The following is a 14624-nucleotide window of genomic DNA, read 5'->3' as shown; positions in this document are numbered from 1 at the left end:
GTCTTTTAAAGAAAATAGTTTTAAGCTAGGAAATAACTATGAAAGGTTTTAGCTGACCACAAAAGAAGCAGCAGGGGCATTTCACAATAAAGCTTATAGTATGATAAGAGAAACTGGATAAAAGAACAAGCTGTAACAAACAAGGAACAAAGAATGCAGACATACAAGGACAGCAAGATGGCCAGATAAGAAAATAACTAGAGAAAAAAAACCGGTGAGGTAACCGGCTTATGATAGGATGAGATTAGACCAATGAGAAAAGGGAGGCATGATTCAGCAACTTGCAAACTGAACAAAGAAAGTTTACATGCTTTGTTATGCGCGCATTTTTGCTTGATTGCAGAGGCGTCCGGTACTTGCAAGGCCATAATAAATTGTTCTTGTTTCCAAGGCTTTGTCTCAGGCTGATTTGTGAATGAGTTCTGTTTCTCACAACAATCCTTGTCACCCTGCGGCCGTGTCTCTGGAATGTTAGATTGCACTTATTCATTTCTGTTTGTGCTCAGGGTTAATCTATTTTGTTTTAGTTGCTACACACATTCAGATTTTAAAAACGTTTGATACTTTAACTCAGTTTGTAAATTCTAGTCTTAACTGTTGGTCCACTCTTAGATTCATGCTGTCCATCCTGTCTGTTTGTCATTTCCTGGATTAATACATTTCTCTTTGACCTTGACTCTTGCCTTTGATTCACCACATATTTCCAAGCTTAATCATAGCAATGCAGTCAGTATCAATGTACCCATTTGCTATAGCTAACTAGGGAATGCCAAACAAAGTTCAGTAGCTTTCTGCCAGTCATTTTCTAACCTGTGTGTTCTCCATTTCCAGTCCTCCACCAATCAGAGTCCACTTCCCAACCAATCTACAGACTCCTGTCAAACAGAATGTATGCTGTTTCCCTCTTGATTTGTTATTTTGATGAATTGTCCTGATGAGTGCAAGATGAAAAACTTAGACAATATGTGACATCTATTGGCAATACTCAAATGGCAATCTGATAATTTCTTCTTAAGCTATAGTTGGGGCAGGCACATTAGAATTGTCATTTTGAAAAGGAAATCACTTTCTGACCTCTGCAGGTGCACAAGTCCAAGAAAATTATGATGATCACTTCCCCAGACAATCCAATTGACATCTGATCACTTTAATCATGTTCAACCAGTTTCCTTCATAAAACAATTCAATCAAAAATGAGATGAATCCAGTATTCAAATGTTGAGAGGCATCATTAAATATTGTTATAATTGCTGAAGTTCTCAAAATTGGCTTCCATTTTAATTTCATTGTGCTGAAGAATTCCCTCTGACCACTTAGTGTAGTCCTTGATTATAAACTTGGTTTGGTCAAAGTTTGCAATTTGGGATTACCCAGACACTATAGTACATCCTCCTGAATAAGGGCATGTTTAAGTATTGCTGAGATATCAACGCCTATATTTCGAAATGTTGGAATCAAAAATTGTTTTCAGTGTTGCTTATCCTTGAACTCCCTTTGTGGCTTGCTGTTGTAGTGTCAACATAGTCTTTGCAAATGAGCTTTTGTCTTACATACCTAGGTTGTAGGAAATATCAGTTCGCAACTCCACAGCTAGTTTGTAGTCCACACTGCAGGGCAGAAGTTTGTAAAAGGATGATGAGAAGTTTGGAATTGCTGCTATTGTATCATTATGACTATACTGCTGAGATCTGATTGTGGAGTGTCATTGGTGGTGAGTAGGAGTATTCCTACTTATTGACCCAATTTTCTGTCACAGATCAAAGGTGTGTTGATGGGAATAATCAGTAACATACTGGCAACTGTATAAATAAATAATGTAAAATGATAGTATGCACATTCATTTGGAACTGAAACAGTCTGAATTGTTCAGTGTGACAGATTCCTCCAGTAATAACAATATGTAATACTATATTTAGTTCTTAAATAGTGGAGTTTGAATTTTAGACATTTGCTGACTGACAGTTTTTAATCTGGAATAATCAAGTTGCTATTGTGAACCTGTGAATAACATCATATATTCAAAATACTGGGAGCATTTTTATTGTGTGCGTGTGTGTGTGTGAAGTGTTTACACACTGCCATCTGCTGGTTATTTCTTAGCTGTAGAGTTGAGCACATACCCTTTTTTTTAAAATCTTTTTTTCCCACAATAAGCCTTTTGTATTAACATTTTCTTGATTTTGTTTTCTGTGCTTTTTATTTGGCTAAATGGTAACTCACAGTACCCTAATCTGGGGCACTTGCTGGTGCAATTACTGTGCAAGTGAAGTAGCTATTTTAGGAGATGCATAATTCTCTGGTGATTTTGTGATTTAATTGTATACATTCATTCAGCTTTAGGACAATAGGAGGTCAGTAATTCCATCAAAACAATTCCCTAAATGATTGTCATGCAATCAGCAAATTGTGCAGTTTGAAAGGTAGCATAAGGGGCTGTACTCAAATCAACCAGAGTCGCATGGCTGCTCTTCTGAGGTTGGGACCAAAGTATTTGATTAGATAGACAAGAGGGTAAACTGTTAGACACGAGTGACCATTATAAAAGTAAAAGCCTGCTAATGCAGAAAATGTGGATAAAGACAGAAAACACTGGAAGCATACAGCAGGTCTGGCAGCCTCTGTGGAGAGAGAAAAGGAGCAACGTTTTCCGATTAATGACCTTGCAACAAAACATTGAAAGTTCTGCTGATGCATCATAAGCCTGAAACAAAATCTCTGTTTCTCTTTTTTTCTGTTGTAGGATTGTAATGTATTATTATATTTTGGGAAGTTGGATTTGATAGCAGAGGAAATGATTTTAGTTTTAATTTCTGTGAAGGTGACTTGTTTCTTTTAACAAAGATCAGAAAAGCCATTTTGAACAGACAGTTCTAATGTTGTTTCCAAGAAAGCATGCGTCTTAAGTTAAATTACTTGATCAGCAACCTGATGAGTTAGTTGATAAATTGTTAACAAAGTTGAACTTTTATGATGTGCAGAAAGACAAGGCAAAGGGCCACATCAGGTTTCAGTTGAGAAAAACGCATTTATGCTTGGAGAAGGGCAGTTTAGTTCATAGAAGTCCCCAGACTGAGTGAATTGGCAGAAATCTGCAAGCTGTCAGAATTGAAAAGTATCGAGACCATCAGAGCTGGAAAGAAGTCTTTGTTTGTGTCAGCAATCCGAAGAGAAAGGCTAGAAAGAGACAGCAATGACGTGGATAGAATATACTGTCGCCAAGTTTGCACTAAATAACCTCTAAATAGCCACTATAATAAGTAAGTTACAATGAAAAAATAAGAAATTTACAAATGGATATGGATAGGTCAAGTGAATGGGCTAAAATGTGGCAGTTGGCATTTAATGTGGATAAGAATGAAGTTATTCATTTTGGCCAGAAGAAAGAAGAGGCAACTTATTATCTAAATGGAGATAAACATCAAGATACTTCAGTGCAGAACAATCTGGTTGACGTTGTGCATGAGTCACAGAAAGCTAATTTACAGGTACAGCAATAATAAGGAGGGCAAATGAAAGCTTGACACTTATTGCTAAAGGAATGGAGGATTTAGGTGGGGAAGTGTTGTAACTGTACAAGGCATTGGTGAGACTACATCTAGAGTACTGTGTACAGTATTGATTGAGGAGTTGAGGGTGATGAGGAGCTGGCTTGAAAGAGCAGTTGAGGCCTGAAGTAAAATAACCATGACATTATTGAAGGGTGGACAGATTTGAGGGTTTGAAGGAAGGAAATGGTTCTGCGAAGGTTCACGAGATTAATTTTAAAAATGAATGGCTTATCTGATGAGGAGAGATTGTGCAGTTTAGGCCTATAATTGTAAGAGTTTAGAAAGCTGAGAGAAGGTCTAATTGAGGTCAGTTATGAGATGCTAAAAGGATTAACAAAGTAGATGATTCCCCTTCTGAGGTAAACTAGAATGAGTAGTCACAGTTTTAGATTGAGGAGTGGCAGATTTAGTACTTCTCTTAAACGGTCATGAGTCTGTGGAATTCATTGCCTCAGATTGTGGTGGATGTTGAGATACCGAATAAATTTAAGGAGGAGCTAGGCAAGATTTTTAATTAGTAACGGGTTAAAGGCTTATGGGGAGTGGACAGAGAAGTGTGAGTATGAGGCTGATTTGAGATCAGCCATGATGTATTAAATGGTGGAGCAGGCTGGAGGGGCTGAATTGCTTGCTCCTGCTTGTGGTTCTTAATTCTTACGTTCTAAATAAGAATCTAATGAGGAAAGCAGTGGTACTTCACTGGGATTGAGTAACTGTAAAGGATATTGCAGGGAGAAGGATTGAATTTTGCTGTATATGTTAAGATGTTTAAATTGTCTTGTGTAGATTTTTATGGCTTTACTGTGTAATAAACATCTGTAATAAATTTAAGCATACAAGATTTGAGGGGGCCTGACAGGGTAGATGTTGAAAAGATGCTTTCCACTATGAGGGGAATCTTGAATTAGGAGTCATAGTTGCAGAATAAGGGTATTTTTCATTTAAAATTGTGGTGCAAAGAAATTTATTTCTGTCTTTCTCTACTCCAAAGAGTTTTGGCAGTTAGATCACAGAAAGTATTTGAAGAGGAGGTAATGGATTTATGAAACATCAAGGAGCTGAGGACTGAGGCAGATCAGCCATTATCTGACATAAGGGCAGGACTTGAGGGGCTGCATATCCTATCCTGGTCCCATTTCTTTTGTTCTTATTTCTCTGTGGAAAGAACATTGATGGTCTCATGTGAAAATGTTCAGTGACTGACCAACATGATATCAAACGGCAAAAGGAGAACTTAAGGTCTATCAAGCCAGGATTTACTCAGGTCTGAGTTGTCCAATATCGCCATCAGCTGGGGTTATATCCCGAATATTTCCAGTATGTTCCATTTTCATTATAGTGAGCATCTGTTGCTGAAGTTAAAATTGCCTTAATGCTAATGCACCAACTCAGAAACTCTCAAATCATCAAATAACTTTATTGGATAGACATACACAATGCTTTGATGGCTTTCAGACTTGATTTTAATTTCCTCATCTTATTGAATATATAAAATAAATATTATATCTTGTCATATCTGAAGGTAGTATTGTACCATATGTTTTGATTTTTTTTCAGTGTTTGTTTCCAATTGGCTCCCTCCTTTCATTGAAGAACCATCAGGTTGTAACAATAGAGGCACTGGGGTCTATGAAGAAGGGTTTACACCCCATACAACAGCGACTGGCTGATTACAATGGAAGTCAATGTGGATTTTGCAGCCCAGGCTTTGTCATGCAGATGTTTGGGTAAGTACAGACAATTGCCTTTGTAGAATACAGGTAGTTCTGTGATTACATGATAATTGCATTACTGTGCAACCCTGTGCTTTACGAAAATCTTGTGATACAAATATTTTCAAAATATTGGTGACGTAATCGCATTATAGCCAACACCTACTTTAAAAGTTCATATTTTTGAAAAAATGTTCCCTATTCAGCCATTCGTGTTACAGCCAATTTGTGTTAACGAAAGATGCGTTAAAGCAGAACTGCCTGTGTCCAGTTAAATTTCTTCTTTTGTTAAATGTGTTTTCACGCACAACTTGGGGATTTGTAGGACATATCAAGCCATAGTTTTCCCAATAAAATCTTCCTTTTTTTTAATGCTAATTATGACACCAAAGCAAAACTTGATGTGGGATTTGTAGCTTTTAAGCACCAGCAGCAGGTTGGCATCTTATTAATGTTAACTGTATTAAATTGAAACTAAGAAATGCAATGACAAATATTCAGCTCTTGGGTTCTGCAAATCGGCAGGCCAATAGTCCTGACATTTCTGTTAGGAGAGTGTTTGCTGGTGATCTCTGCTGCTTCCTTCACTGAGACATGGGATGGTGGAGGCCATCCTGTAATCAGTGTCCATGTCAATGTATGTGTAGCTATTCTGTTGTACAGAGGATGACACATACAATGTAGATGTCTGGCTACAGGTGCTTCCTTGCATACTCAGAGGTCTCTTGCTGGTGTTCTCTCTTTAAGGATCAAGGAAGCGTTAAATTATTGCCATAGACAATTTTTTAAGGGTCTGGGTTTCCATGGTAACCTGCTCTCAAAGTGGATTCTATAATGATACAACACAGTCATTCCATTTATCGCACAGCTGGAGGCCATTTGGCTCCTTGAACGTGAACTGGCTCTTTTGAAGAACAGCCCAATTCACCCTTCCCTGCTTTTCCAAATAATCCCAGCAATTTTTCTCTTTCAAATATTTATCTACTTTTCTTTTGATGGCTCCTATTGATTCAGTATCCACCATTGTGCAGGCAGTGTGTTCCAAACCTGAGCCACTTGATGCATGGGAACAGGAATAGGCTATTCAGCCCGTCAGGCCTGCTTGCTGTTTAATACAAAATGGCTTATTGCGCATCTCGAAACCCTTTACCCAAATTATTCCTATTGGAAGTCAGAAATCCATTAATCTCTACTTGGAAAATACTCAAAGAGTGAGCTTCTGCAGCTCTCTTGGATAGATAATTATAAAGGCTCACAATTCTGGGTTTAAAAAAGTTCTTGTCTCAGTCCGAAATGGTATCCCACTTATTTTTAAATTGTGTTCCCTGGTTCTAATCTCCCAAGCCAGGGAAAGCATTTTATTTGAACCTACCTTGTCTATCCTTTTAATTATAGTGTTTCAATGAAATCACTTCTCATTCTTCAAAGCTCTAGAGACTACAGACCCAGCTTGTCCAATCGCTCCTCAAAGGCCAGTCCTGCCATCCCAGGAACCAGTGTGGTGAACTTTCATTGCATTTCCTCATTGGCAATAATACCCTTCCTGAGATATGATGTGAAGGTGCTGGTGTTGGACTGTGGTGGGCAGAGTCAGTAATCACATGACACCAGATTACAGCCATAGAGTTGTACTGCACGGAAACAGACTCTTCAGTCCAACCTGTCCATGCCAACCAGATGTCCTAAATTAATCTAGTCTCATTTGCCAGCACTTGGCCCATATCCCTCTAAACCCTTCCTTTTCATATAACCATCCTGATGCCTTTTAAATGTTGTAATTGTATCAGCCTCCACCACTTCCTCTGGCAGCCCATTCCATACACGCACCACCCTCTGCGTGAAAATGTTGTCCCATAGATCCCTGTTATATTTTTCCCCTCTCACCCTAAACCAATGCCCTCTAGTTTTGGACTTCCCCACCCCAGGGAAAATACTTTGTCTTTATACCCTATCCATGTTCCTCATGATTTTATAAACCTCTATAAGGTCACTCCTCAGCCTCCGATGCTCCAGGGAAAACAGCTGCAGCCTATTCAGCCTCTCCCAATAGCTCAAATCCTCCAACCCTGGCAACATCCTTGTAAATCTTTTAGCTCAAATCCTCCAACCCTGGCAACATCCTTGTAAATCTTTTCTGAACACTTTCAACTCTCACAACATCCTTCCCGTAGGAGGGAGACCAGAATTGCACACAAAGCTCGCTAAGCAGTCTACCATGAGGAAGTGTGTATAGATTATGACCACCATGCTGCCCTCATCAATTCCCTTTGTTACTTCTTCAAAAAACTCTATCAAGTTAGTGAGACATGATTTCCCAAGCACAAAGCCATGTTGACTATCCCTAATCAGTCCTTGCCTTTCCAACAGGTTCATTTGACATCATAAGCTTTCAGAGTGCTGCTCCTTCATAAGGCAGTGAGGAAAGCGCACAGCTATTGTGAAACTGTACAAACTAATTAAAGTAGAGAGATTGTAATTTATCAAGGTGAATGGTGTTAAAACAACAGTAAAGAAGATTTTACAAACAGAACAGTGTGGTGGGCTGAATTAATTTGTACAGTTTTAGATGACTTGTTAGTTCAGGATGACCTTTGTCATGTGACTCTTACACCAACCACATTTTTCCATTTGATTTGTCTGTAGTGCCATCTTATTTTTGATTTTTTGTAATTATTTCTCTGCCTCAATTAATTGGATCACGGGTCATCCCTTGTTATTCAGCTACTGACACTTTACTCACATTGTTTGACACTTCTGATCACCTGCAAAGACTTGTTATTCAGCCAGTCAACACTCCACTCATTCCATTTGTACTACCTTTTGACACACTTAATTACCCGGAATTGCCTTGCAATGATCTCTCTACTTACAAATTCTGTACTTCTGCATTTCCATCCACTTCTCCTGAAAGCATTTCGAAAACTAATGATTTCAAATAAACCTGTTAGACTATAACCTGGTGTCACGTGATTTCTGACTTCCTGAGATAGAGTTATCGAAACTGCACACAGTACTCCAGGTACAATCTAACCAAGCTTCTGGTTAGTATTTGAGTACTCTTGCAATGAATGAAAATGTTCCATTACTCTTTGGTCGCTTACTGCATATACATGTTAGCCTTCAGTGACCTCTCGACAAAGACACATACATTTTCCAACCTCTTACCATCTAAGAGATGATCTGTGCATTTTTTTCTCTTTCCAAAGTGAATAACTTTGCATTTTTCCATACTACAATCCGTCTGCCATGTCTTATCCAGTCAATAAGCCTGTTCAATGCTCCTGAAATAGCTTTACATCTTTCTCACAACATACATTCTCACTTAGTTTCATCTGGTTGCAAATTCGGAAATATTACATTGGGTCTCCACATCGTTGATTAATACTGTGAACAGCTGGGGCAATGTAGTGATTTTGCAGTCCCCCAATAGTCACAGCCAGTCATGGAGAAAATGATCCATTTTTTCCCACTTGCTGTTTTCTTCGGGTTAGCCAGTCCTTATTCCACGGCAGTATAATACCTCCTATTACCTTCTGGAAATCCAAGTATTCTATCTCCATCAACTCTATTTACTAAGTTTTTCAGTAATGTTGTCAGAAAACTTCAACAAGTTCATTGAACAGGATTTCCCTTTAGCACGTCCATGTTAATAATGAGCAAAACATTTTTAAAGTGTCCATTTATCACATCCTTTATATTAGATTCTAATACCCTCCTAGTGGTATGGGGCTAACAGATACATATTGTCCCTGTTTTCTCTCTTGCTGGCATGTAACAGATTTTCTGTATTTTGCCTTTGCTGTCTTCCCAATCATCTTAACTCTGAATCCTCTGATTATCAACCTTTTAGCCATTGAAACCAATTTCTCTTTATTTACTGGATTTAAACCCTGAACCACTGTCAAATCTCTCCCCAAATCACTGTGCTCCAAGAAAAACATGTAGAAGAGTTATTAATGAAAGGTCTTCAGTTTATTGTCATCATAGTGTTCTGAATGTAATCTATTATGTCAATTCCCAATTTATCTCCAATTATTCTCTATCAACTCTTACAACTGCTCCGAGGTCAGGGCTTCACCAAGTACCTGGTCTGACCCTACTCGCAGCCATTCTAAAAGCTAAAATAATAGGAACCTCTCAGTCTTTTCATGGGAACTTCACTTCAATCTCCCCATTCCTTGCTTTATTTTTCTGCTTGTCAAGTCATTTGGTTTGAAACTGAGATACATATGGAGGTGAGGGTGGTATTAAAAGATACATAAACCTGCATTTAATTTCTGAAATGGTTAAAATAATCTCTGTTGCAATTTTCCACCATTAAGTATCTGAACATATACTTGTCCATACTTGGCATCTTTAAGTAGGCAGACCAACTTACTTACAACACAATGTGAATTAAATTATATTCCACTTGTTCCTTGAATATATTTCAAACCAGTCTTTTTGTTTTTACATTTTCAGGACAAATTCATGAAATTTGTTTTTGATAATGACAGTTCTGACCCAATGACATAGTTGTTAACAGTCTTGTCTCTGAGGTGATTGTTGGTACAAACTTAGATCAAAGACCTGAACAACCTAAATTGGCATTTCAGTCCCCTATTGCAGGAGTGGTAACAGGTTAAACTAAGGTCCTGTCTGTATCCTGTTTCCATCCCTATTTTAGGTGGTTGTAAAATATACCACAGCATATGGTAAACGTTTATTCTGGTATCCTGGCTAATATTTATCCCTCAATTAACACCAAAAACACATTATTTGGTTACTTATTTTGTTGCTATTTTAGAGTGTTAGGTGCACACTTTGCAGCATTTTCTGGTTTGAAATGGTCCATCCAGTTCAAGAATACGCAATTGGGATGTCCTGAGTTCATTTGAAATACCAGAGAAAGCAGGTCTGTCTTCTTTCCAATGCTTCTTTATGGACATAAATACCGTTACTATTGTGAGCTGGTGGCTGTGAAATAACAGGATTGAAAGAAGCACTGCAAGTTACAAAGATATGGCATGGTATGCCTTTTAGAAACAGCACCATCTTCTTTTCTCACTTTGTACTTGTTATAGCCAGAAGTCCTAATTTGATTCCAAGCACAAGTGGTGCCAACTGCACCCACCATATTTGCAATTCATCTGGTGTGACAGATGTGATCGAGAGCCTTCTGCAGTTGTCACTGCTGTACCATGTGCTGGTTTGGGAAATGGGGTCAGGGTGCAAGTGAAATCATTTGATTATATTCTTTTGTTTGATGGCTCAGTGGTAAAATTAGAAATTCCATCAACACAAATGTCAAAATTAATCTATGCTATTCTTTTAATAAATCAATAACTGTAGCAAGGCTTTGTAAAATTTTGTAGTTACTAAGTTTTGGAGTTATACCAAAATCAAGTGTATCTGTTAGGCAAAAAATACATTTTAATGATTTTCTAAAACCCATTAAAACTTTTGGTGTATTTTTTTGATTATGCTCGACCATAATACTGTACAAAGAATTGAATATTGCCTTGGGTAATAGATTGTTGGTGCAGTTTGTGTTTGGTTTTGGAAACAAATGATTTATTTGTTGAAAGAAGCTCACATTTCTGATATGGTTAACTTTATGATCTGAGGATTTTAGTGAAGGTTCAACTACTCAACTAAAATGCCTCTAGATTCTTTCATAACAGTATTAATTATACTTTTGGAACCTCTCTGCCTTTTAATATGCTTGTCTGGGAAAATGTTATCAATCTCAAAGATAATATTAATTCAGCTAACATCTGCACTTTTTAAGGAGAGCCATCTACATTTCTACCACTTCTTGCATGTGGAACTATTCATTGCGCCGAGATGATTTGGATCTGATTTTAAAGTTTTGTCCTCTTGCCCCAGATGTTTCCACCATCAATCCATTTGAGCTTGTGCATGAAAGTCAACAATTAATGATTCACTTGCATGTAAGATTCAAATTTCCTGTTCAGTTCTGGTCTCCCTTCTGTAGAAAAGATGTTCTTGAACTTGAAAACATTCAGAAAAGATTTTTGAGGATGTTGCCAGAGTTGGAGGGTTTGAGCTATAGGGAGAGGCTGAATAGGCCGGGGCTGTTTTCCCTGGAGTGTCTGAGGCTGAGGGGTGCACATTCTCCCCGTGTCTGTGTGGGTTTCCTCTGGGTGCTCCGGTTTCCTCTCACAATCCAAAGATGTGCAGGTCAGGGTGAATTAGCCATGCTAAACTGCCCCTAGTGTTAGGTGCATTAATCAGAGGGAAATGGGTCTGGGTGGGTTACTCTTCGGAGGGTCAGTGTGGACTGGTTGGGCCGAAGGGCCTGTTACTACACTATAGGGAGTCTAATCTAATCTAATCAAGAAACTGTTTCTTCAGTTAAATTGAGTTTTCTTTTGACTTACTTTAAACTTATTCATGTTAATGTGCATACTTCCTGTGTTAATAATAGCTTTGTGAACCCAAGCCTTTGCCTGATATTTAAACACAAATGATAAGTGTCAAAATATTGTGCTTGATGTGAAGAGAATCATGTTCAATTTAAAAACTAGATGTGTCCTGCTTTGGTGTAGCAGAAACTCAGCACTAAACTGTTCTTCCAAAAGTGTCATCATGAGGCTTGAGCTGACTAAGCATTTGTTAACTAAAGTGGCATTTGTTACCTAAAGTCATAGTTAATTTGGTGTTATTCTTCAGTTAAGTAGAAAGCCATGACATGTAGCCTGAAGACCAATTGTTTCTCTGCTAGATCTGATGGATTTTTGTTTAGCGCAATTGCTTAATTTTTATTGTTTGTATTAACCAAAGACAAATGGTTCTCATTGATAGAATTTCTATTGCTGAGAACATTGCTGTACATCAAAGCAAAGCTATTTCTCCTCATTCAGCCTCAGGCTACTGTTTATTGGTGCTGGGCTCTTTAAATCACAGATTGAGGTTTGACACAACTAACAAGCTTTGCAGGTCACTTCAGACGATATTTACCAGCCACATATAGGCAGACTGGGTAAGAATGATGGTTTCCTGCTCTAACATCATGTTAATAAACCAGTTACATTTTTACAACAATCTGGCCCCTTCATTGTCAGGTGTCCAATCCAGTGTTTTTGTTCCTAGATTTTCTTTATAATAAACCGTTTACATTTTCCAAAACCATAATGTGATTTGTGTGCACTGGATTACGAACGGAGATGCCAACATCCATTTCTCAACCATCTCCTCAAAGTGGCAGGCAAGCAGCAAACTTTGAATGTCAGTTCCTGACTTGCAGCCTGGTACCCATAGACCATAAGATATTGGAGCAGAATTAGGTTATTCAGCCCAGCGAATCTGCTCCACCAACCATTCAATCATGGCAGATATGTTTCTCTACACCATTCTTCAATCTTTTCCCTGTAATCCTTGATCCCCTTTTCAATCAAGAACCTGTCTATCTCTGTCTTAAATACACTCAATGACTTGGCCTCCACAGCCCTCTAAAGCAATGTGTTCCACAGATTAACCACCCTTTAGCTGAAGAAATTTCTCCTCATTTCAGTTTTAAAGGATTGTCCCTCCACTCTGAGGCTGTACCCTTGAGTCCTAGTCTCTCCTACTATTGGAAACATCTCCTCCATGTCATTTTTACCCAGGCCTCTCAGGATTCTGTCAGTTTCAATCAGATCCCCCCTCATCCCTTTAATCTCCATCAACTACAGACCAGGTGTCCTCAACTACTCCTCATACAACAAGCCCTTCATCTCAGGGATCATTCATGAAAACCTCCTCTGGACCCCCTCAAAGCCAGTAAATCCTTCCTTAGATCCAGGGCCCAAAACTGCTCACAATATTCGAAATATGGTCTGACCAGGGCTTTATACAGCCTCAGCAATACAGTACAAAATCGATTATCCGAATGAGATGGGTGAGCATTATTTCTTTTGGATAATCGATTATTCAGAAAATTGATTAGATGCCTTTCATCCAGGGCTTGGAGTCTTAAAGTCTTCTCCCGGTTCAGGAGACTGCAGCAACACACATTGCGCGACACCTGCCCCCAACACTGCCGCCCGCTGCCCACAGCCCGGTCCAACCCCACCCCCTGTTCCCTAACCCGGTCCCAATCCACCCCCACTCCAAACCCGCTCCAGATCTGTCTCTGCCTCCTGAACCTGTCGAAACCGTTTCCCCCCCGCCCCAACCCGGTTCAACATTGTCCCCCAATCAGGTCCAACCCCAGCACAAATTGCACGAGACCCCCGTCCACCCCCAGCCCCTCTCCGGGGCAGCTGGACTGGACACCAACAACAAGCCTGCTGCTCCTGCTGCTGCAGCTGCCTTTGTGGGGTAAGTCTCCAAGTAGCGCACAGATACAGCCACAGCTGCACATTTTTGACAGGTTCCACGTTTACCCTGTACTGGACAAAGTTGGAGAGATTATTCCTGGGGGGTGGGGGGAGGTTGAGGGGGGGGTGGTGTGGGGTTAGGGTACACCTCTCTGTAGAACTCCAGGAAACGTGTGGGAAGAGAGAGGGTGGGAGGTCAGTTATTCGGAGACGGTGCCTGTTTAATCACTGTAAACAAAAGATGCGATCACTGCTGGAAAACACGGGATCTCAAGATCTCCTTTGGATAATCTGATTTTCGGATAATTGGTATTCACATAATCGAGGTTCCCCTGTACGTCTCTGCCCTTGTATTTTCACCCTTTTGAAATGCATTTGCCTTCCCAACTGCCAACTGATCCTGCTTGTTAACCTTAAGAGAACCCTGAACCAGGACTCACAATTCATTTCATGCTTCAGATTTCGGAAACCTTTCCCTACTTCTATTCTTCCTACCATCATGCACAACCTCACAGTTTCCCACATTGTATTCAGTCTGCCATTTTGTTGACCACTTTCCTAGCCTGTCCAAGTCCTTTGGCAGCCTCACCACTTCCTCAACAGTATCTTTGTATTATCTGCAAACTTAGCAACAGTGACCTTCGTTCCTTTGTCCAGATCATTAATGTACAATGTGAATTGTTGTGGTTCCAACAGTAATGCCTGCAGAACTCCACTTATCGCCAGCTACTATCCTGAAAATGACGTCTTTATTCCTACTCTCTGCCTTCTGCCAGTCAGCCAATCCTCTGGCTTTGCTACGACCCTGCCCCTAACACCATGAGCCCTTATCTTATTTAGCAGTTTCCTGTGTGACATCTTTGTAAGAGCTTCCTCCTACCTCGACACGGTCCTGTCCCCATTAGTGCAAGAACTCCCCACCTACGTCCGTGACACCACCCACGCCCTCCACCTCCTCCAGGATTTCCGCTTCCCCGGTCCCCAACGCCTCATCTTCACCATGGACACCCAGTCCCTGTACACCTCCATCCCCCATCACGAAGGACTCAAAGCACCCCGCT

The 14624-nt window shown here is 39.7% G+C and overlaps 1 protein-coding gene across 6 annotated transcripts in view; it reads left to right on the top strand.

Annotated features, from left to right (window-relative positions):
* The window catches only part of LOC122559054 (xanthine dehydrogenase-like), a 360223-nt gene that overhangs the window by 55324 nt on the left and 290275 nt on the right, over window positions 1-14624 (top strand). For 5 of the 6 annotated variants that reach the window (XM_043708284.1, XM_043708275.1, XM_043708265.1 and 2 more), the window contains one exon: window positions 5106-5275. In XM_043708284.1, the coding sequence (XP_043564219.1) occupies window positions 5106-5275 (170 nt within the window). Of the gene's footprint in view, window positions 1-1654; window positions 1712-5105; window positions 5276-14624 lie in introns of those variants that run through there. The other variant, XM_043708294.1, reaches the window with a different exon arrangement.

Source organism: Chiloscyllium plagiosum, chromosome 2, assembly GCF_004010195.1.
Source record: "Chiloscyllium plagiosum isolate BGI_BamShark_2017 chromosome 2, ASM401019v2, whole genome shotgun sequence".
NCBI lineage: Eukaryota > Metazoa > Chordata > Chondrichthyes > Orectolobiformes > Hemiscylliidae > Chiloscyllium > Chiloscyllium plagiosum.
Note: the sequence above shows the minus strand (reverse complement) of the source record. Positions and strands in the feature narration are given on the sequence as shown.